At 42.5% G+C, this 23,204-nt stretch overlaps 1 protein-coding gene across 2 annotated transcripts in view; it reads left to right on the forward strand.

Annotated features, from left to right (window-relative positions):
- The first annotated feature begins 232 nt into the window (after positions 1–232).
- Positions 233–23,204, forward strand: part of KIF11 (kinesin family member 11) — a 28,650-nt gene continuing 5,678 nt past the window's right edge. Inside the window, exons 1-20 of one of the 2 annotated variants that reach the window (XM_081192160.1) lie at positions 233–412; positions 4,227–4,359; positions 6,045–6,142; positions 6,223–6,301; positions 7,002–7,187; positions 7,281–7,405; positions 8,862–8,952; positions 9,837–10,079; positions 10,994–11,089; positions 11,256–11,344; positions 12,411–12,498; positions 13,040–13,228; positions 14,086–14,293; positions 14,454–14,626; positions 15,327–15,449; positions 15,725–15,883; positions 16,875–17,002; positions 18,046–18,325; positions 19,828–20,050; positions 20,169–20,299. In XM_081192160.1, coding sequence (XP_081048286.1) covers positions 4,321–4,359; positions 6,045–6,142; positions 6,223–6,301; positions 7,002–7,187; positions 7,281–7,405; positions 8,862–8,952; positions 9,837–10,079; positions 10,994–11,089; positions 11,256–11,344; positions 12,411–12,498; positions 13,040–13,228; positions 14,086–14,293; positions 14,454–14,626; positions 15,327–15,449; positions 15,725–15,883; positions 16,875–17,002; positions 18,046–18,325; positions 19,828–20,050; positions 20,169–20,299 — 2,748 coding nt within the window. In that variant the 5' untranslated portion in view covers positions 233–412; positions 4,227–4,320. Of the gene's footprint in view, positions 413–516; positions 877–4,226; positions 4,360–6,044; positions 6,143–6,222; positions 6,302–7,001; positions 7,188–7,280; positions 7,406–8,861; positions 8,953–9,836; positions 10,080–10,993; positions 11,090–11,255; positions 11,345–12,410; positions 12,499–13,039; positions 13,229–14,085; positions 14,294–14,453; positions 14,627–15,326; positions 15,450–15,724; positions 15,884–16,874; positions 17,003–18,045; positions 18,326–19,827; positions 20,051–20,168; positions 20,300–23,204 lie in introns of those variants that run through there. The other variant, XM_081192159.1, reaches the window with a different exon arrangement.

The raw sequence follows: 23,204 nt of genomic DNA on the forward strand, positions 1-23,204 counted from the left end.
ATACACGAATATTTCCAGCAGAGATGCGTCTCCCGATTCTTTTTTCCTCTGAAATGTGAGAAATGGTCTTCTTACCGCGGCTCAGGTCCAGAGGCTGGAATGCGCTTCCCATACATACATACATACATACATTTTTTTTCATACAGCGTAAAGACCTGTGCACAAACTCCTGCCTTTGCTGTAAACACTTTGCCACCAAATCTCAGCCTGACATTTTATTTTGTTTTAAATCTTGCCACAGGCTTTTGCCGGGCGTGGGAGGAAGAGATATCTGTATTAGACTAATGACTAATGAGGTTCGCGTCAGAAGTAGCCCAGAAGTCCTTTCTACAAAACGGGAACGGACTGCTCTTACATTAGTGCTCTATGTTTCATTTTGATCCTTGCGTCGCCGGATCACGCAGTCAAAAACGTAAGTCCGCTTCCTGGGAGGAAATAATAAACGAAAAGAAGGAGAAAAAGTCCCGTGTTGCCCTGCGCGCCTCCTCCCTTCGCGCTGATTGGCCGAGGCGCGAAGGAGCGAGTCGTTCAAAGTAGGCGAGTGTGGAGGCGCTTTGGGCGCGCGTCTCGTTTGAGGCGGTTCTTCTTGACATTCGCCGGTCCGAAGCGCTTCTCTTTCCTCCGGGAGCCGGCGGCTCTTTTTTTCCATCTCTCGCGGGCGTTTCGGCCAGCCGGTGGAGCTCGCAAGTGCGGGGACCCCCCTCCCGCAGCCGTTAAAGACGAAACGGGACTCGAGCGGCCGCCTCCCTTCCCTTCCCTTCCTCCGCTCCGCCCGCGTCGGGGTCTTGCCTGCACCGGCCTGAACATGAGTTCAGCGGGTGGTGGGGGCAAGAAGGACGAGAAGGGCAAAAACATCCAAGTGGTGGTCAGATGCAGGTGAGCGCGGCGGGGGGGGGGGTCCTGCAAAATAAAAACGAAAATAAATATGGGGGATTAGCTGCGGAAGCCAAATTAGGCGCCTTTCTCGATCTTGTGCATGTAAGCCTCGCTGACTTCTCACTAGGCTTGATCCCCCCGCGATGGTGTTGTTGTGGATGCTTCGGGTATCGAAGAGATCCTTTTTCTAGGCGTTGTCGGCGATGGTGAAATTCAAAGAGGTTGGGTGCTAAAGACTGCGGTCCTGGGCTTGGCAGCGCAGTGGGACATCTGAATATGCATACAGGGTTCTGCTGTTGTTGAAGAAACCTCCCCCCCCCCCAGTGTTTTGTAGGTTTGGGCAGAAGGTTGGTAGTGGTCCTCGGGTTGGTAGCTGGTCATCTTCCCCGTGGTTGGTCCAAGTCCATCTCCTGTTGATTGCTGGCATTTTTGGGGAGAATATTCAGCGTCGGTCTGATCCAGCAGTCGGCTTACTTACATATCTTTAAACAAGAGGGTGTATATTCAGGATCAGTTATACTTTAGCTTAGCAATTACTGGATAATTTGTGGGGAGAAAGCAAGATCCTTGATCTTGCAGACAGAACCTACACATTTGCAGTTTTTATGCATTAAGTTGCGTTGGGATTTGTAGATCCTGTTTCTTCCTTGATGCATATTAATCATAATGTTGGAATAAGTTCCCAGCTCTTTTTGCTTTGTAAATTTCATATGTCAAACCTAAGGAAGGCTGATGTGTGGCCAACACTTGCCCCTCCGGATGTTATTAGATTCCAGCTCCTATCAGACCCAGCTAGCATAGCAGCCAAGGGGTCTTCAGCCCCCCAATAAAATATTTGATGGGCCAGCCCCCCCCCAAAGACATTGCCATTCAAATGCTGTATGCACCGTGACATGTGATTGCTTATGCCGGGTGCAGCTTACCTGTTCCCTCCCCCAATATTTTATTAAAGTTGGCACCACTGCCAACTAGCAGGGTCAGTGGACAAGAATAATGGGAGCTGAAATTAAACAGCCTGCTGTAGACAGTGGTGATGACTGTCTTGCATTATCTGCTTAAAAAAGAAAAAAAAAGCATTGTGCCTCTTTTGTTATGTCATCTTTTATTCCCTCTTTCCTCTTCCCAAGAGGTTTAAGTAGTGCATGTCAATAGAAAAGCTATCAGTTCATTAAGAACAAAGTGAAAGAGATGAGATGAGTCATTTTTTTCTAGCTTGGCATAGAAAATAAGATTCTTTTTTTAAGGTGGGGACAATCTTCAGCAATTCAGTTTCCATTATCTGATTGCTTGGGACAATTTAATTTCAAGTATAGCGTAAATATGCTTACCTATAACATTTAAATCAAATTGTATCATTGATATTTTCTTAGTCACTTATTTCAGTCATAATACTTCTGTTGGGGGGCAGGATGAGATACTGATTCATCACCTAAATGCATAGCATACTTTTTAGTTATCCTCTCTAAATAACCCTAGCAAATATGCTGTATTGAATCTCAATGGATTTAGGGCATTGGAAAACTCTCCACAATTCCAGATTTTCCAAGAATCCCACATCACTGTAGGTGATTAAGTCCAACATTTTCCCATTTTTATTGTGTACAATTGACATTTCTTAAACTTGTCAAAGCTAGTTCAGCAAAACCAAATTTCAGCATAAAACCTGCATCTATTGCGTTCATAATTCAGTGTTCAAGGTGTTAGTCCTGAAGGCTGCTCCCTACAAGGCCCTTTCTATCTGTCCTAGGTGGAAAGGGCCCCGGCTCACCTTGCCCTATTTCAGGGATTCCTGGGAGACTGGAGGGTCACTGCCCTGTTGTGAATGCTGAAGAGCCCAGGCTCACTGGAACAAACTCTGGGGTTGGGGCAAATGTAAAAAATGCTTTCAAATGTTTTAAATAGTTTTTTAATTTATCTTGTTTTAAATTTTGGTTTTATGGTCTACTTTTTGCTCTGTTGGGGGTGGGATTAATGTTTTGTTGGGCCTGGGAATTAGTTTAATTTTTAGTATAACTGAATTGTTTTTTGTTCTATTTTTTAATTAGTTTCTATTTTATATAGTTTGTATTCTGTTCTTAAGCGGGGAGGGTCAGGGTTACGTAACACCGGTCCTGAAAGACCTACATTGGCTCCCAGTACATTTCTGAGCACAATTCAGAGTGTTGGTGCTGACCTTTAAAGCCTTAAACAGCCTCTGTCCAGTATACCTGAAGGATCATCTCCACCCCCATTCAGCCCAGATACTGAGGTCTAGCTCCAAGGGCCTTCTCAGTAGTGGCACCCACCCTGTGGGATGCCCTCCCATCAGATGTCAAGGAGATAAAGAACAACACAACTTTTAGAATAAAAAAATTCCTTCCAGTAGCACCTTAAAGACCAACTAAGTTAGTTCTTGGTATGAGCTTTCATGTGCATGCACACTGCTTCAGATACACTGAAACAGAAGTTGCCAGATCCTTCTATATAGTGAGAAGGTGGGGAGGGGTATTACTCAGAAGGGTGGTGGGAATGGGAGATTGGCAGCTATCTATCTCCCATTCCCACCACCCTTCTGAGTAATACCCCTCCCCACCTTCTCACTATATAGAAGGATCTGGCAACTTCTGTTTCAGTGTATCTGAAGAAGTGTGCATGCACACGAAAGCTCATACCAAGAACTAACTTAGTTGGTCTTTAAGGTGCTACTGGAAGGGTTTTTATTTTGACTATGGCAGACCAACACGGCTACCTATCTGTAACTACAACTTTTAGAAGACATCTGAAAGTAGCATATCCACTGTCTACAATCTTGTCAGCCTTGTGTTTGCTTGAAGCTAGACCAGTGTTTCCCAACCACTGTTCCGTGGCACACTAGTGTGCCGCGAGATATTGCCTGGTGTGCCGCGAGATGTTGCCTGGAGGGAGGCGGGCGAGTCGGGTGGCGAGAGGCGGGGCAGCGAGGAGAGGCCGCCCAGCGCGGGGCTCTCGCCGTCTGCCTGCCTGGCTGCCTGCAAGCTCGGCGGGCAGCGCCTCCGTCCACAGCGCCCGCCTCGCAGCTCTCATTCCCTGCCCCTGCCAAAGCTCACCCAGCCAAGCCGCGCTCTCCTTCCTGCCTCGCTTTGCTGCCTCCTCCCCCCCCACCCCCAAAGCTTGGAGGTTCCCCGGCAAGGGGGAGGGAAAAAAATTGAAACTTACACTTTCGTGCGTCCCTCCTGGCGTGACGCTGCGCGCTGACGTCACGGGGCTGTAATGGTGGTGTGCCTTGAGATTTTTTTCATCAAACAAGTGTGCCTTTGCCCAAAAAAGGTTGGGAAACACTGAGCTAGACTAGTGCATATGCAATTTGGGATCAACTCTTACCTTTTTTTAAGGCCCTTCAATGCAGCTGAGCGCAAATCTAACTCCTATTCTGTGGTGGAGTGTGAAAATGGAAAGAAAGAAATTTCAGTTCGCACTGGAGGGGTGATGGATAAAATAACAAAGAAAACATACACATTTGATATGGTAAGTATCACTATTTGGTTGGCTTCCTAGCATGTCTTAGCTATCTTATCAGTTTTGAGAATTTAGGGCAGGAATCATAGCTCAGAATAGAGCATATTCTTGTTATGCAGAAGAGTCCGGGTTTGATCCCTGACATTGGGATAAGGTACAACTGGTTGGACAGTCCTTTTGCCTTAAGACCCTAAGGATTCATTTCCAATCTAAATAGATACTGCACAAGATAATATTAGGACCAGGTGGACATATCTGATTTGAACATAATGTAACAATTTGATTTAGTGTTGCCTACCTTGGCCCTTGTGTGTTTCCCATCTGTTCTACTCTACTGGTACAGCTGTGAAAAGGAGATCAGAAGCTTTCCCCCCATTTTTAAACTATGAAACTGAAGTTATTCTTGACGGTGTTATAGGGAACCAAGCCAGAACCATAAACTTTAGTTTGAAGTTGGCTGCTTTCTCTAAACTATAGTTAAGACTCATGATTTATTGGGGTTCAGACATGATCATAAACCACACTTAGTGAAAAATGGAGGCAACAGTTTCCAGCACAGTTGCACCAGAGGAAGAAAATGTGAGAAGCATATGAGGCCGATGCTCGTTCACAGAACACTGAGCCCTAAGTGAGCGTCATGTCTGAATGAGCATACTTCTTGAGCTAGTATGCGGCACTTTCTGTTGTGGAATAATATAAATTGAACTAGCTTTACAAATTATTTGCAAATACTATATGGATAGGAAGTGGTTTGTTTTTTTAAAAAGTCTTTTACGCTGGGAAGAATTAAGAGGTAGGTGGGAGTGGCAAGTCTCTTGTCATGTAACAGGTAACCTACCTGATCAGCCTTATTTACGTTGCCTATAGAACATGAAATGTCCATAGAAAATGGGTATTTATTTCAGATTTGTGGGGGAGAGGATGGTTTCCTAGCACAACCTTGTAAGCAAGCCCAAAAAGTGCTTAGCCTACCTGGACTGCAGGAAGAGGGATGACTCACTCCATCTCCCTTCTACCAGCATACTTACTGAATGTGGAACAAAAGTATTTCCTCCCACTCCCTTCCCCAATGCCTACCATAGAAAGCAAGAGGACAGATGAGTGATCTGTTCTCCCTTCACCAGCTTGCTCACATGTCTGCATGGAATTACTGGTAGACAGTGCCTACATATTAAAGGTTAAGTACAAAACCTCAGCTTTATTTTAGAAAAGTCCTAGATTCTCCAAAACACCCATTTCCTTGAAAACCTTTGATTTGGTCGACATCTTTCCTAAACAATGGGTGCTTACCACGAAACTCATTTAAAACAATCTTTAATAAGGAAAAGTTCCTTTTATTACTTTTCTTTCACATCTTTCCTTCAGGTAACTCAAGGTTGTGACTGGCCCAATGTCACCCAGTGGGTTTTATGGCTGAGGGGATTATAATCCTGGTCTCCCAAGTGCCAGTTCAACACTAACTACTACACCACCACATTGACTGCTACACCACAAAAATTTCTCTTGATTGGAAAACAATTGGAACTTCTACCACTCTTCTTGGGGGGAAGCATGAGATGACAGGCTGGGAGATGAGAATCTGTAGCTAAATCAGAATATAATTCTGACACTGGTGAAATTATGTGGCAAGTTGGAGAGTTCCTGTTTCATAACTGAAAAACATGCAGCAATGATGCCTTGTATGAACTCTGCAGGTTTTTGGAGCTCAGGCTAAACAAATTGATGTGTACCGGAGTGTTGTGTGCCCGATTTTGAATGAAGTTCTTTTGGGTTACAACTGTACAGTGTTTGCGTGAGTATCATATTTATTTTTCTTCTAACTCCATCTATATCTATGTTCTTGAAGTTAACATTCCAAATTCCTTTGTACAGCTATGGTCAAACAGGAACAGGAAAGACCTTCACTATGGAAGGGGAGAGATCACCTAATGAAGAATACACATGGGAAGAGGTAAAATATGAGGAATTAACAAAACAGCAGAATCCTATGCATGTTTATTTGGAAGGAAGTCTTCCTGGAAAATACACACATACCCCTCTCCAAGTGGTGCAAGATTCTAGGCACTTATGTTTCCGTTTGGAATGAGGCATAGTGGAGACTGGTGATACATGGTTTATTTACACATACAGGAACCTGAGGGAGTTCCTAGCATTACCACCCAAATAAAGTCTTGCTTCTCTCATAGCTACAGTTTTGGATTCCAACAAAAATCAAACATTGCTCTGACTCTCTTGCTTTAGGTCTAGGTCACATCACTGCAATTCAACTCTAAACTCAGGCCTTTTGTCTTTCTAATTAACCAGGGAAGGAGGCACACACATTTGCCCTCTGACACAGCCACTCCCTTTGTTCCCTTAACAGCTCATACTTAGCAGGCCATTACCAGGCTGGCCTGGCTATTCCAGCAATTGAATTGTAATGGATCCAGGAATTGGATGTGGGGCTCAGGAATAATATAGCCTAACCACCTCAAACTCATAACATTATTTTCACTGTCTCCAGCATAAAACCATATATAATGGATTGTATTGGACACACTTGCATTTTAAAGGTGTATGCTCATGCTAGCATTCTTGTGTCAGCTTCCTAAACTCCAAAAAAGAAAACCAGTTAATGCTGGTATGCTATGTTTCTTTACTTTTAATTATAGGATCCATTAGCTGGTATAATTCCCCGTACACTGCATCAAATATTTGAAAAGCTTGCTGAAAGTGGTACAGAATTTTCTGTGAAAGTATCTCTGTTGGAAATCTACAACGAGGAACTCTTTGATCTATTGAATCCCTCTCCAGATGTTGGGGAAAAGCTGCAGATGTTTGATGACCCACGTAACAAGGTAAAAAAAAACCACCACCACCCCCCAATTTGGCTTCTCCTGAAGGCTGTGGGATTTTAAATTACTTGCTAACCAAGCATTTTGTTGTGACAGAGAGGTGTCATAATCAAGGGTTTGGAAGAGATAACGGTACATAACAAGGATGAAGTTTATCAGATTTTAGAAAGGGGAGCAGCAAAAAGAACCACTGCAGCTACTTTAATGAACCAGTATTCCAGGTAAGAAACATGTCTCCATGAGAAGCATTTTGTTCGTTCATGGTATTGGTAAAGAAAAAAAGAAAAACCCCTAGCTAGCTCAGTTGGTTAGAGCATGGTTCTGATAATGCCAGGTTTGATCTTGGTATGGGACAGCAGGTCCCTTCCAACTCTACAATTCTATGATTCTAATATGTAAGAATTATATCCAATAGTTCCCTTAGGCAAGGCCTCCCTCCCAATGTTTTGGATTATGAGGTCCTTGTCTGCTGCAGGATTCATTAAACACATTGCTCCAGTTACCTCCACATTTGAAGGTTATTAATTTATAAGGTTTACCATAAGCACCCAGAGCAGGTTACAACAATATAACATAAAATTATTTATTTTATTCATCTTTATTTCATAAGTTTATGTACTCCCTTGTCATCCAAGGAAAATATATTTGATTTTGAATTCTGTGGAATGCAAATTATAACACAATAAAATTCCACATAAGAAATAAAAGAAGCAATAAAAATACAGTTAAAAATCATAGGGCATTTAGCACAGTGTGTTGCAGTTGCTACAGCAGGAGAACAATCAAGTACTCCACTACTTAGTGTTACATCTGTCTTATTTGGTTGAGTTTTTGTAGAAAATATTATAGGAAGTTGGGTTATGTAGAATCAGACCACTGGTCCATCTAGCTCAGTGCAAGGAAGCAGTTCTGTGGGGTTTTTAGACAGGCTATACCGAGGATTGAACCTGGGAGCGTTTGCATTAAGAATGTACTATACTATTGAGCTTACAGTCCTTCATTTTCACAGCAGTTTGGTTGTCCTGTTTCTTTGTATTTTCTCACAAGGAAGCATAAGAACTCTTTCTGAACTCAATTCTTTGAAAATTGCATTTGAATGAGGCGACAACACAAGCTCATGTCACCCTCACAAATCCAGTGTGGATCAGTGGGAGTCCGCTACTAGCCACCCAGGTTTTGGCTAGTGGGGAAAGAAGGCTCAAGCTACCTTTCGATGCAGTTTTTCCCATGACCCATAAGCCTTCTCCCTTTCCAGGTTCTGTGCCCCCATAAGGGTCCCATCTAACAGTTTGAATCAGGCCTTGAACTTTCTGCCTACTTATATGGAAGAATGCATTGGAGGCAGGAAGCCAGCAGGTGGCGCCAGAGAGACCAACACAGAGTACTTCCTGCAGCCCTACTTGCAATAAGAAACAAAAGGCTTTATTAATGAAGCTTTGTGAAAGAGAAGGTGCTGTACTGTAGCTGGGAGATTTACAGAGTTTGGAAAATGCAGTGGTAGAATAGTTCTTGCCTGCTGTTTGTGGCAGCACATATTCTAAGTTGAAGAAAATCTGTAAAATGAGCTAATTTACCTTCTACTTTGAGTTGACGTGATGTAAGTGAATGATGGGCCTGTGTGTGTGTGTTTAAATGTCCATTGGAATATTTATCTGAAATGCTTCACTCTATTTGCAGTCGCTCCCATTCGGTGTTTTCTGTCACGCTACACATGAAAGAAACAACAACAGATGGTGAAGAGCTTGTTAAAATTGGGAAGCTAAACTTGGTAGGTGCTCATCCTTGGGATTAACCCAAGAAGAGATTATATTTAGGAGCAACAAAAAATGAGGGGTGGGGGTGCGGGACACAGTGCTGCTTTGAAAACTGAAAACTCTTACTGAATGTTTTAACAAAGTGATCTGCTTAAAATGCATGTCTTAAGAGACCATAGGTGCTAGGGCAGTGCACCAGACTTGCCCAAGGCCTGACTCCAGAGCCAAATGGAGCATATTAAGAGGGCCTCCAATGTCGGGCACAAAAACCACTCATTGCTGCAAGTTTGGTTGGATGGGCCCAGAATGATCTGTGGGTGTCAAGGAATGGGCAGGACATCAGGCAGAAAGGAGAGACAAGCAAGGTGGAAATACCATGGGGAAAGAGCCAAGACTTCTCTGGTCAGTGGCTGCATCTTCATGGGAGAAGGTAGACTGAATGTCGCAGCTCTCCTCCTGCCTGACACCCCTCAGGATCCATGCCACACAGCTGTTGAGCAGCGGCATCAATTTTGTGGCGTGTGGATGCTGCTGCACAGAATTGGATGTGCCAGCTGGTAAGCAGAAGGTGTTCTCTTGTGTGTTGCCATTGCATCCCTTGGCTCTAGTTTGAAACCTATTTTAAATTTGTGTTAAAATTGGGTCTTAAAACCATTAGTCCTGCCCCTGGAATTGTTTTGGGGGCAGATCCAGAGTGGGTGACCCCCAGGGCAGCAGAAGGCAGATTGGGGATCTGCACGCACGCCTAGCAGATAGGCATGTAGCACAGGAGAGTTTGGCTCATCACAAAAAGTAGGTCACACTTTACCTACTTGTGTTGGCTTATTATACAATTTGAAAGTAAGGTCTCACCTACGACTGTCACAGCTTATTAACCTAGACACGGTATTGGTTCCAGGTTGATTTGGCAGGAAGTGAGAATATTGGTCGTTCTGGAGCAGTTGACAAAAGAGCTCGTGAAGCCGGAACTATCAACCAGTCCCTATTGACTCTGGGAAGAGTCATTACCGCACTTGTTGAAAGAACCCCTCACGTTCCATACAGAGAATCTAAGCTCACTAGAATCCTGCAGGACTCCCTTGGAGGGCGCACAAAAACTTCCATAATTGCTACCGTTTCTCCAGCATCAAGCAATCTGGAGGTAAGGTTCTTGCTTTCAAACTCTGTTAGTGGCTGAAAAGTACCTTGTTTCAAAGATAACTTGAGTGATTGGGTGGCCTTCCAAGACTTCATCACTGGACTCCTAACCTATTCCAGGAAGACTCTGTGTATGCTGCAGGGTACGGGTTAGGGCATGCTAATCTAAGTCTTCCTACAACATTGTAAAACTGGCTCAGAATGTATAGATTGCTGTGGATGAAAGGAGATAGGATGCTGGTAAAGCTACAGTGTTTGGTTGATTAAAGAGCTACATTAATTTGAAAATTCTCAATTAAGTAAGGTTCCATCTCCATTGAGCAGGAGGCTTAAAAAAATTAATACAAAAAACATTAACTATCACAGAATTGTATCACTATTAGAAAATGATAATAATGATTTCTACCACCTTCTCTCTGACACAAGCAGGAATGCCTCCTCCAGGAGGATTTCGAGAAAGTTAGCCTATTAAAGCAAAAACAACAGAGTCACATGGCACCTTAAAGGCTAACAAATTTCATAATAAAATTTGTAATTTTTTTAATGGTGCCACAACTCTCCTTTTTCTTCTGAGTTGGTGGTTGCTGTGACATGTGTATCATCTGTATACCAATTTTCTTTAAAATGCATGTTATTTAGACATACACAAATGTGCAGATTTTGTCAACTTGAAAACTCAAATGATTAGTCAACCATGATTTATTTTAAATGGAGTTACAGCCCTAGAGCCTGATGTAGGCAGGGCTGATTAAAGTTGGTAGGATGCACAGCAGATCAGAGTGAGAAGCCATTTCTGTATACAGAAATTCAACTTTCCCCATTGGGATTGACTAGTGGAGATTGATTATATGTTTATAGGAAGACTCTTGCTGAAACAGAAAACACTTATCTGTCACTTTTATATCTTTTGTACAACAGGAAACTCTGAGTACTCTTGAATATGCCCACAGGGCTAAAAATATCATGAATAAGCCTGAAGTGAACCAGAAACTCACGAAACGGGCACTCATTAAGGTTCAGTATACTTTTATTATGTATAAGTTCTCTTTAGATCTTACCTACTGCATTGCAGGGCAGATCTAGTTCAATTAGTTGCAATGCAAGACCTCTTGAGATTGGGGTTTGCAAAGGCCAGTCAGCTTGGAGGATACGTAACAACACTGTACTGATGTTTCAACAGGAATATACGGAAGAGATTGAACGTTTGAAACGAGATCTTACTTCTGCACGAGAGAAAAACGGTGTCTACATTTCTGTGGAAAACTATGAGTGAGTACTTTGAAAACAGCAAAGCTTGGCCGCTGTGGGTTAGCATGGCATCTTCGTTTCTTCCTCTAATCATGAACTCAGGTGGTTAGTGATAATAGGATTGGTGCCAAAAGCCAAGAGGGAGGCTTCAACATGAGAGGATTTTATACAAATCCAATCTATTTTTAAAATTTTTTAGAAGTACCCCCCCCCAATAGCCCAGGGAGAACAGGCCATGCTCAGTAGTTAATGGATATTGAGCGATGGTTAGAAAAGAAGAAATAGGAACACGTGCGAAGGAATGAAATGGAATATTATTGAGGAGGGCTCAGCTAACTAGAACCGTGAGTAAGGAGCACCAATGGTAGAAGGTGAATGTACACTGAGATGTTTTGTTTCGGGTCTTGCTTATATCCTCTAAAAATGAACTCAGGTTATTGAGTGCCAACAGGGTTGGAGCTGCAACAGTGCCATTGAGGCATCCGCACGCCCTGGTGAAACCCAAGGAATGCAGAAGAGTGAAACGCTTCTTTAAAAATTCCCCAAAATGACAGTAATGCAATGATGACCGAGCATGTTCCGTGGCCTTTGACAGCCACAGATTGCTGAGTGTCAGTTGGAAAAGGAAAGGTGGGAGCGGGGAGTATGAATCGACCACTGTGAACCCCTTTGCAGTTTGTACCATCTTGAAGGAGCACGAAGGTGATACACTTACAACGTTTTGTTGCAGGTTCTGCTTGACTAATATGCTGCCTAGGCAACATTCCTGTACATAATTATTTTGTTTTAAGTACCACACTTCTATCTATATATTAGAATGCCTAAAGTACAGTATAAGTTACAGGCCACTTGCACTTGTTTAATCTCAGAGACTTCATTGTAAATGGGCTGCTCCTATATCTTAAGAAGAAATCTGTATCAATAATTAGTGATAGAAGAAATTTAAAATCATAATAGCATTTAAACAGGGAGTTTCCAGATATGTCTTTCTTTCCTTGCTCTTACAAATATTTAATTGTCTTGCGCTGGCACAGTCAACTTGTTCAGTGTTCACCATACGTGGTTTTTTTAAATTTTTTAATTTTAGTGCTCTTAATGGGAAGTTGACAGTTCAAGAGGAACAAATTGCAGAATATATTGATAAAATTGGCGCAATGGAGGAAGAATTGAAAAGAGTAAGTTGGTAGACTGTTATTAGTCTACGTGGCTCCTTTTGGGAGGGGTAATATGTTTACATCCTGAAAAAGCTTTAGAATAGCTAGATGAAAATAAAGCATCTTCACATTGACATGTTCCTATCTAACCAACAGCATTCAGCATGTCCAGGAATGAACAATGTTGGTAAGAAAAAGGAGACAATAATGTACTTTACTCACTTGATTCAATATATTTAAAGCATTGTCAACTTTTGTTCACATGAAAGCTTTTCTGTGAGTTGCAAATTAAATTTGTTGAAGCTAGTGTAACGAAGCAGTCTGACAATATCTCCATTCAGATGCAACAACAAACCATGGCTTGCTGTTCTGATAATCATTAGCAGCAAGCTTTTCCTTCCCTGGGTCCCTTCCTTCAGGTGGTCCCGCCCACCTGACAAAGTTCACCCTAGGGGGAGAGAAATAAAGAGTTGGGCCAAAGATGTTCCCCACCCCTGCTCTAACAGCTCATAGTATTTCTTTCAAGTGTTTTTTAACTGTTTTGGATTACTTTCAATTTCAGGTCACTGAGTTATTCACAGTTCATAAAAGTGAAATGGAGAAGTGCAAGACAAACCTGCAGGTTAGGGAAAAAGAGCTGGAAGACACACAGAAGCACTTGGAAACAACCAAGGTTCTTCTTGAGGAAGAAGTGTTTATAGCATCAGCTTTGGAGAACACAGAGGAAAAACTTCATGGCACTGCAATTAAGGTTAACAAAATTCACACTCCCAAGTTCCCCCCTCACTAGCACTTGAATGGGCAATACGGTTATAACGTCATGATTATAACTTACGCTGTCAGCGCTGCATAGGTTTTCAGGCCGCTTTCAAAATCTTGAAGTGCATCCCAAACCATAAGAATGATCTGTTAATGATTTGGGATAAAAGGGGAAGAGAATGGTCTACTTCTCTCATGAAGAGCATTCAGAGGGGACTGAAGCTTCAACATCCCACCCCTTCCATCTCTCCTTTTATTTTGTTTGGAAGGTCTTTTTTGTTTGCTGCTGTTTATGCACCAAGTGTGTTTTAGCACCATGCCCTGCAGCAAAAGGCACAGGGTTGCCTTGGAATGAAGCTTGGAAGTTGCTAGGAAATAGTGTGTTCCCCAGCAGGCTATCTGAACTCAATAGCTCTTTTCAACTTTCACTTCTGGACCCCAGCAATTCCATGCAGCTTGGGCCACCTATAGTTACAACACTAGCCTTTTCATGTGTTGCATGTTGGCACTTGCTTAAAAATTGAGTGTTGGACTGCACTGCAGAGTCTGCCCCTGATACCCAAACACTAAACTTCTTAAACGTAGGGGTTTAATATGACTGAGAACACAATTGTGCGAGAGTCCTGACTGCATGGAAGCCATTTGTGAGCAACTGTCCATACACAGGTTTTCCTTTGGGTGCTCACACTAGATACTATCTTCTACAATTTGGAATAATTGTTTGTTTGATTTGAAGGTGGCTTAACGTTTGCAACTGGACTTAACTGTCAGGGGTCCTTTAACTTTACCTTTTTAACATCACCTAATCTGTACTGATTTTGTAAAACTGTCAAAACCTTTCTGCCTTAGCTGCTTAGTGCTGTTAAAGAAACAACCACAGATGTTTCGGGTCTGCATGCAAAATTGGATCGTAAAAAAGCAGTCGAACAGCATAATGAGGAAGTCCAAAGGACATTTGCAGAACACATGAATGCCTTCTTCTGCGATATGAAGAACTCCATCAATGAGAACTGTTGGAAACACCAACAAATGCTGGACTCTTACACTTCTTCGGTTGGTAAGTGCCTCAATTCATCTTTCTGTGCAGTAGTCATTCAGAAGACCTCCCTTCCCCTGAAACTGAATTTGGAGTCAGACTTGTTCCTGAAATCATGGGGAAGACTGTCCTGTTGAGAAGTGACTCACTTAAACTGTGGCACCCATCTCTCTCTCGGTAGGTGATCTTCTGTCTGCCAATTCTTCAGCTTTTGGAGTTACTACATCAGCTATAATTTCAGCGTTCGGCTCTCTGCAGGAGATGGTTTCCACTGAAGTTTCTCTAGCTTCTGAAAAGATACTGAATCAGGAGTCTCTGACATCTCAAAATAAAAATGATCTCCGGAAACTCTTAGTAAGTATAAGTGCCGTGGGCAGTAACACTTCTAAGTAATTATTGAATTGTTTCTGTAAAATATCCTGATTGCTTGAAATGGACAGTTGTGTGGGAATGTAACTGATAATGGCTCTCTAAACCAGGGAAGGAGAAGCTCTGCAGTCAGCAAAAGAAATGACGTGTAGAAGCCACTTACTGATGTTTTGAATGGTTCTCGTTCAGCCTCATTCCCAGCCATTCCCTGTTCCTTGGCAGAGTGGCATCAGGGAAGAAGCTAGGAAAGAATATAGGCAGCTGCTGTAGGGAAAAAGCTTCTGAGTTATAATAGAAAACAAATAATACAGTCATCCAGCAACTGATCTGCTGCAAATGACCTATCTACCTCATTGTGACAGGTGAGGTACTTGGTCATTGGGCATCTTGGGAGTTGCCTTAGCTCTCAAGCACAGTCTTGCTCAATCAGCTGCCACCCTTCTGTACATCCTTGACCATTCTACCAGACTGTAGTATAGTTATAGTAGCCATTTCTGGAGCCAGGTTACAGCTGCCCTTGCTTTAATTTTTGAGCCAACATGGCTTTTGAACAAGAAGCCATCGGTGGTTTTGAGCTGTAACATTTCCTTTTCCACTTCCCACAACAATAAGTTTTCTTACTGAACTCAAAATGATTTAAAGTAGAAGAACTGTCTTATACCCCACAATCTACTCTTGGTTCTAGGAAGAGCACACATCAGGATTGGACCAAGCCTTGAGGAGTCTGTCACCTGTGTTGAAATTTGTTCTGAATCTGAACTCTCAAGTTCATGATAATTTGCATAAATATTCATCCCTGGCTGAAAAGGTAATTTTTGAACAGCTTCTGCCATATCCTGAACTATTGTACTCAAGTGTGTGCGAAAGTTTCTTTGATATAAAATATATATAACAGCAACATCAATAATATTTTAAGAAAGTATCTAAGCAAGGTAGTGAAATTCTTTCGCGTTGTGAATTGATGGTGCATTGTGTGTGGATGTGTACAGAGATTGTGTGGCTGGAGTAATTTTTAAAAACCCTACTACAAGTCCTAACATTGGTGTATTTCTGAACCTTGATCTATCATTTTCTTGTTTATAGATGACAGGTTATAGAGAGGAAATGACTATATTCTTCCAAGACCATTCTCTTGCTTTGAGTAAACTACAGGAGGACATTTCCCAGAAGCTGGCTCAACTTCAGCATGATTGTGAGAGCTTACAGGAAGAGGTGGTGTTGTCTAAGGTGGCCCTTAAAAAGGTATCTCTGCTTTTTGCGGCACAATAAGGAATAGGCCAAGTTAGTCTCTGCAGCAGGTTCTCAATGCAATCAGACAGAGGCAGGCAGAACTGTGACCATGGTTGATAGGCAGACTGGACTGGACAGGGTTGTTGGTTCTGGTGCCCTTCACCTTATGTTTCTAGTTGTGCATTTGCCATCCTTTAGAGGTGGGGAAAGTCAAGTTGCAGCTCTCAACTTCAGGTTCCATTTAAATGCTACAATATGCAGGAGAAGGGCATATAACACAGCCTATTTAGCCCTTTTTTGTGTTGAGCAATCCATACAAGCCACAGTTCTTTGTATGGGAACTGGAAGTTTATCTGTTATTTCATAGGGTTCATTTAAGAAATAAACACTTGTTTGTGCACCCTGCAGCTGGGGGAGGGGGTGTTTCTGTGCACTTCACTCTCGTGTGCTGTGTTCCCTCTGCACTGCCCCCCCCCCAATTTGTAACAGGGTTAGTGTGTTCGGCAATATGGCCTAGATGCTGCTGTGTCATGAATTTCAACATGCTGCCCTTGATATCTTCCTGCACAGCAGTGTGCAGTGAAACCATGTGAGATCCAGCTGGCTGCACCCTATTTAGGTAGATGAAGGAGTTGAGTGTTGCGCTCCTGAATGTGCATCTGAGAGAGGGAAACAATGAGGTGTTAGCATGCATAAGAGCATATATTCAACAAAAAGGAGACTAATAGTGCTGGAGAAGAGTGTACTTAAATATAGGTTCTACTATCTAGGAACAGATTTTTTTTTTTTAATATGCTTGTCTGCCTAATGTACAACTTGTGTGGTGCAGCAGGTAACTGTCCCCATTCCTAATTCACGAGCTCCTGTCGAGGGCCTGAAGTTACATGCAGCAGAATATTTAAAATGTTTTGCCATGTTCATCAAAAAGTACACTGGCTTTCTTTTTATGCTGTGGCTCTAAAAACCAGTAGATTTGTGTTTTAATTCTGTGCATTTGTTCTAGGCCTCTTCCCAGCTTCTTGCTTCTCTGGGCCTCCTAGAGCAAGAAACCCAGCAGAATTTAAGTGAAGTGCTGGAGAAAGGTGAAATGGTGAAGAAGAGTATTGGTGCTGCCCAAGAAAGCATAACCTTGTAAGGAAGCTCTTCAACTTGCTTATCGCTTAAATGTCTTTTAAAGGCTACGCACATGTTCCTTAGGCTTACCCTGCAATAATTTTGCAGGTAGGCTATGTAAGGGTTCAAATTTGTGAGCCTTCTAAATGTAGAAGTCTGATTCTAAAAATCTCAAAACCTAAGCATGCTTGAATGCAGCACCTAGTAATAACTAACTGACTTATTGTACATTTTTGGGGACTTGCATTAATTAGTTGTGACTGCTATGAACTTAGTAATGAGTAATTGTGGGAGTTGAATGAATAAAACTTAAGTTTAGGACTGCTTCTAAACTATTATCAAATGGTCTAAATTAGTTTTTGAACAATGTGGGTGCCTGACCTATTTTTGTGGTTAGTTGTCCAAAGGTTATATATTTAATAAAACATAAAATCAGAGAGATGTTGGTAGTTGTAAGCTGTGGTGTGTCTGCTGGATGAATGAAATAAAACTTCATGTAACAGAGTTGCCGAAGGTAGTTTCTTTTGCTACATTCTTCAGCTACCCTTAAGGATACTCATTGATGCTGTCACAATGAAACACTGTATTTATGATTAGGCTTTGTCCTACAGAGGGCTCCCAAAATTACTAGTTACTGTATCAAGAAAGGACTGCAGCTCAGTGCTTTTGAGGACTATACACTATCTAAATGCAGGAAAGTATCCACAGTAATAATGTGACCTGTTCAACACATAGGAAGCGATAGCCAATGCAATAAGCCTGCTGTGTGCCATGAAAAGCAAGTACCTTAGAAGTCAAACGAAATCCGTTCCGGAAGTCCGTTCAAAAATCGAAGCACGGCTTCTGATTGGCTGCAGGAAGCTCCTGCAGCCAATCAGAAGCTGCAGAAGCCCTGTCGGATGTTTGGCTTCCCAAAGAACATTTGAAAACCGGAATAGTCACTTCGGGGTTTGCGGCATTTGGGAGCCAAAACGTTTGAGAACTAAGCTGTTTGAAAGCCAACGTACGACTGTACTTGGATCAAAAGTTTTAATAATCTATTACTAAATCTGTTAATACAGGCAGACTACTGGCCTTGTCAACTCTACAACTTTGCAGCACAGCAGATTAACACTGCCTCTGAATGATTTTTCACAAGAGATCAGGCAATCCAATGAAGAAAATGTTCAGATATTGCTGGAATCAGCCAGCCACTGCAAGGACCTGGACAGGCTCCTGAAAGACATGTGCCAGGAAACAAATAAGTGGAGTGAAATTGCAGCTACAAAGATGGACTGCATTGTTGATCAACAGGCAGCCTTCCTCAGCACCAGAAAGGAACACCTACAAAGAATCTACAAGGTTACTTAGCATCTTACAGCCTAATGACAGACTTCCTAAAAGTACTGTACCACTTTAGGCCATGGGTGGAGAATCTCTTGAGAGTGGCGTGTTGGGTGGTCAGGGGCAGTGGTGCGCTGGGCCTCCTGTTTTTTCTAATTGTTGTCGTGTACCTTCCTGTTTCTCCACCCCTTGCCACCCACAAAATAGGCCAAATACTGTAGGTTGCCCACTCTTGCTTTAGATAGACAAGACTGGTCTGTGGCTAGCATATATAAAACATCTTGGATTGGATAACATTTGGGTGTGAAAATTACTTGATTCTCAATCGAGAACAGTTGAAAAGGCTGGGCCTATGAGAGTTGCCCATCTTTACATGGAAGAATTCAAACACATTTTGGCCCCCTCTGCACTATACATTTAAACCAGCACCATACCACTTTAAACAGCCATGCCTTCTCCCAATGAATCTGGGGAATGTTAGCTAGTTAAGGGTGCTCGACCCTCTACCCCACTCACAGAGGTATAATTTCAGAGTGGTTTAATAGTTAATCCCTCTTCTCTGGGAACTCTGGGAATTGTAGCGGTCTCCTAACAACTCTCAGCACCCTTAGCAAACTACAGTCTTTGGGGAAAACCATGGCTGTTAAAGTGGTATAATGCTGCTTTAACTGTATAGTGCAGATGAGGCCTTCTGAGCGTTTGATCACAAGTGGCAGCACTATCAGATTTGGCCACCTGATATTGGTGAAGGCAAATGAAGTTGCAGTACCCTTGCTTTGAGTTCTGGTTGTGCCAGGATGTACAATGGAACGATCATTTCTGTGTGCAGTGTGGTGTGCTTTCAAGCACAATATAGTGCTTTTAGAAAATGTTTGCCCTCTGGCCTGATTCTGGACCAACTTTTTCTAGCCAACCTTCCTGCCGAAGCAACAGGACCTGGCTCACATGATACATTAAAGCATAGTTAAAGCAAACTAGGTGGTTCAGGATGAGCATGCAGAAGGCTGGGGCACATTGCTGAAATTGGTGTGCTTCGTTCCTTCCCCACACCTGCTGCTGCTCCCTTTTGCCCCAGCCCAATTTCTATGTCTGTTAACACCCTATACGCTGCTCCTTATAATTTGACAAAGAAGTCAGGAGATGTCTGGGCAGTGCCACTAGTGGTTTTCCAGAGTTATAGAAGCCTTTGTAGAGGAGAACTGGCAAAGAAGAAAGCTTAAATATTTTTGCTACCTGGAAGCTAACTTGGTTTTCTGAGAACATGGACCTTTGTATGTATGAAACCAAGCTTAAGCCCTTTTTGTCCAGCATTATATTTATTAATTCCACATTTTGTAAAGAAAGTTCCTAGTATTAAGCTCATCTAGGAGTTTTCATGAATTAATTAGCAAAAAAATAGCTGTATATGTGTGGTGTTTAGATTTCTTACAGTGGTTAGTAGGAACCATATGATAAAAAATGAAAATGTTCACCAGTTGCTACAACTCTGGAGTGTTTTAAGACTTGCATTTTGCTTTCAGGATTTAGATGAGAATTGCAGCTCGTCAGTTGCTAAGGTCACAGACCATATTGCAGGACAAAAAGATACTGAAGCAGAAGCTCTGAAGACGCTCCTTGACAGGATGAGGAATGATAAGAATGTGCTCCTGAAGCAGAAAGAGATACTCCTTGAAGAAACCGAGGATGGGTCAACTCGCATTAATGGCTTCCTGAGGGAGGAACTTAAAGTGGATGTCCCGACAGGTATGTGGAGGGAAACGATGAGTCATGGAGAGATCCAAAAGTGTGTGGAATTTAGCAGCTTTTCTGTGCCAAAAGACGGTGGTTTTAGGTGTCACTTAAACTTACTTTTCTCCTGAAGGAGCCACCCCAAAAAGGAGAGGATACCAGTACCCAGTGACAGTTGTGAAAACAGAACCTCGCGATGTCCTGCTGGAAAGATTAAGGCAAAAGCAGACAGAAGTCACAGCTACGCCCAAAGCTCCTGAAAAGGTATTTGCGGAAATTAGAAGGGAGGAGGAAAGATGCTTCTTCAAATGTGTAATTCTTAGCTTCCGGGGGCGGCGCGAAACTGTAATGGCGGTCCTCTTCGGGCTCTGAAGAGGGGCTCCGCGGAAAAGGGTCGTTCGCTGCGGCATAGCGACGACCCATCAAGATAAACCACGGGTAGAGTGAGCCCGTGGCCGTGGGACTCGGCGGGCACCAGAAGCTGCTCCGAAAGCACAGAAGGGACCCCGTAAGGAGACCCGGAGTGAAGGAGGGGTAGCGGTGCTGTGAGTTCATCGCTCTTTCCGCGGAAGCGAAGCCGCGCGGCTGTTACAGATGAGCGCTGATCCTTCTTCCTAAAATCAACGCTAAACTGCAAGCAACATACCCGTGAGTAAAGGGGTTTAAAATTTGGCAAAGAAATTCGGTTAATTTGGCTGAAAGCGGGAGACGAGAAAAGGGAAGTCCGTCTTCCGACATTGCTGACAAGATCAAAGCAAAGCTTTTAGAAACGGAAGCATTTGAAACGGGACTTTGGGAAGCTTAAACTTTTTCGTGCCATAAAATTTGCTTATTTTATTGAGCTGAAGGTGGAAATGGACATTGACTAAAAGAAGCAGCAGATGGTGACTTTCCTCCTATCTTTTTTCTTCTTTGGGCTGTATTTTTAAAGAGCCAGATTGTCGGGCTGCCAGAGAGAGAGACTGTATCAAACTGCGGAAACAGTTGCAAACTGTGCTAGAAAGTAATTGTTACATTTGAGCAGAAAAGACTGATTGGGATACTGTTACAAGCACCTTTCGTGAAACTTTGTCGATTTATAAAAGGTGCTTTGGGAGATCTTGAATTTATGAAGGGACTTTTGGATTAACGAATTCACTGTTTTGAAATAATTTGGAACTTTAATGGCGGATTACTTCCTTCCTTGTCTTTGAAATCGGGTGGCACTCCCCCTACAGGGCTTTCGGATTACAAAATCCTGGGAACTGACTTTTGTTTTGAATTCCATCTCACTGGCTGTTTACTTCTGAATTTGTCTTTCCCATGGAACAATAGACAATTTGACCTTGAACATTGACAGATGTGTAATGAGTGGTGCAGGGAGAACAAGAGCGTCTAAAGCAAAGGAAACTAAAGAGGCTAAGGAAAAAGAAAAGGAAAAGGAAAGAAGACCAGCACAATTTGTACAAACAACATTGACCCAAGGACGCCGTTCGTCGGTCCCAGCTGTACTGGTGTCTCATAGAGAACAAGGGGAAATAACTGAGAAGTCCACTGAGGAAGATATGGCAGCAGGTGGGTCAGACACACTATTAAAACAAATATTGGAGCAACTATCAAGTTTAAATCAGAAGGTGGACGATCAGTCTGTGAAGATAGATAAAGCAACTTCCTCGATCCAAAAACTGACTGACCAAGTTTCCCAGCACACGCAAGCCATAGAGAAATTGCAAGGAGCAACAGCGGAAAATCGAGAATTAGCTGGAGAAGCAATCCAGAAAGTGGGAGTCCTACAAAAAGAGGTGGAAGAAATAAAAGGAGAAGTTAGGCCCCTGCACAAACAGGTGGGTGAACAACAAGTCTATCTGTCAATGGTGGAACTGAAAAATCGTGAGAGCAACATCAAATTGAGAGGTATTCCAGAACTCGAGCAAGGAGACTTGATTGGATACTTAACACAGGAATTCTCGAAGTTCTGGGGTTTAAAGGAAGACACGGATTTTAGGATTGTCTCGGCATATAGATTGGGAAGACTGGTAAGGAAAGACAGATCCAGAGACTGCTTGATAATTTTAAGAACAAAGGAAGAGAGAGACAAGATCCTAGGCCTTCACTTCAAAAAAGCAATTGAAATACAAGACAAAAGAGTGGAAATTTACAGAGATATCCCGAGGCAGCTGCTGGACCTTAGAGCCACCTATACAGAATTAGCAAAATTGCTGAGACACAACGCAATCCCCTATAGGTGGGAGTTTCCACAGGGATTATCCTTCACCTACAAAGAAAGGAAGGTTAAAATAAGAACACCTGAAGATAACCAAAGGTTCCTTCACGACCACGGAGAAGATCTCCAAAAAGGAGCGGATTGGCTTCCAGTTTTACCAGCACGAGCACCGCCCGGAAGTGGGCCAACGCCTATACCTTCGGGATCTGAACAAAAGGAAGACACCCCATCTTAAGAACATCTTAAATAGAACAGGATGTCTCTGCAGCTACTTAGTTGGAACATAAATGGCGGGAATTCTCCGGAAAAAAGGAGAAGGATATTTCATATCCTAAAAAAAGAACAATTGGATGTAATATGTTTGCAAGAAACACATGTGACTAGGCTCCACAGGAAAGTATTAATCAATAAAAGACTTGGCCAAGAATTTATCTCATCAGACAAAGTTAAAAAAAGAGGTGTTGTAATTTATGCAAAGGAGAACCTGTCGCCAAAATTTTTATTTAAAGATGATCATGGAAGAATCCTCGCAATTGAAATCCAAACACAAGGGGAAAAGATTTTGATATTAGGAATCTACGCGCCAAATGATGGAAAATCAGAATTCTACAAGAAGCTGCATGAGACAATGATGGACTATTTGGACTATGCTAATATTATTGTGATGGGAGATATGAATGGGGTGGTGTCTACAAATATGGACAAATCCCAAAATCAAAACTTAACAACAGACGGCAGACTCCCTAAAACTTTCTTTGAAATGACAGACAATATGGACTTGATTGACATTTGGAGGACAAGGAACCCCTTGGGTAAAGAAGGAACTTTCTTTTCTGAGGCCCATTTGTCATGGACACGAATCGACCAAATTTGGATATCTAGAGGGCTGGCTCCGAAAACGAGAAAAGTGGAAATCTGCCCAAAAACCTGCTCCGACCACAATGCCATAAAAATGGAACTGAGACT

The sequence above is a fragment of the Podarcis bocagei genome, assembly GCF_964188305.1.
Source record: "Podarcis bocagei genome assembly, chromosome: 4".
Lineage (NCBI taxonomy): Eukaryota > Metazoa > Chordata > Lepidosauria > Squamata > Lacertidae > Podarcis > Podarcis bocagei.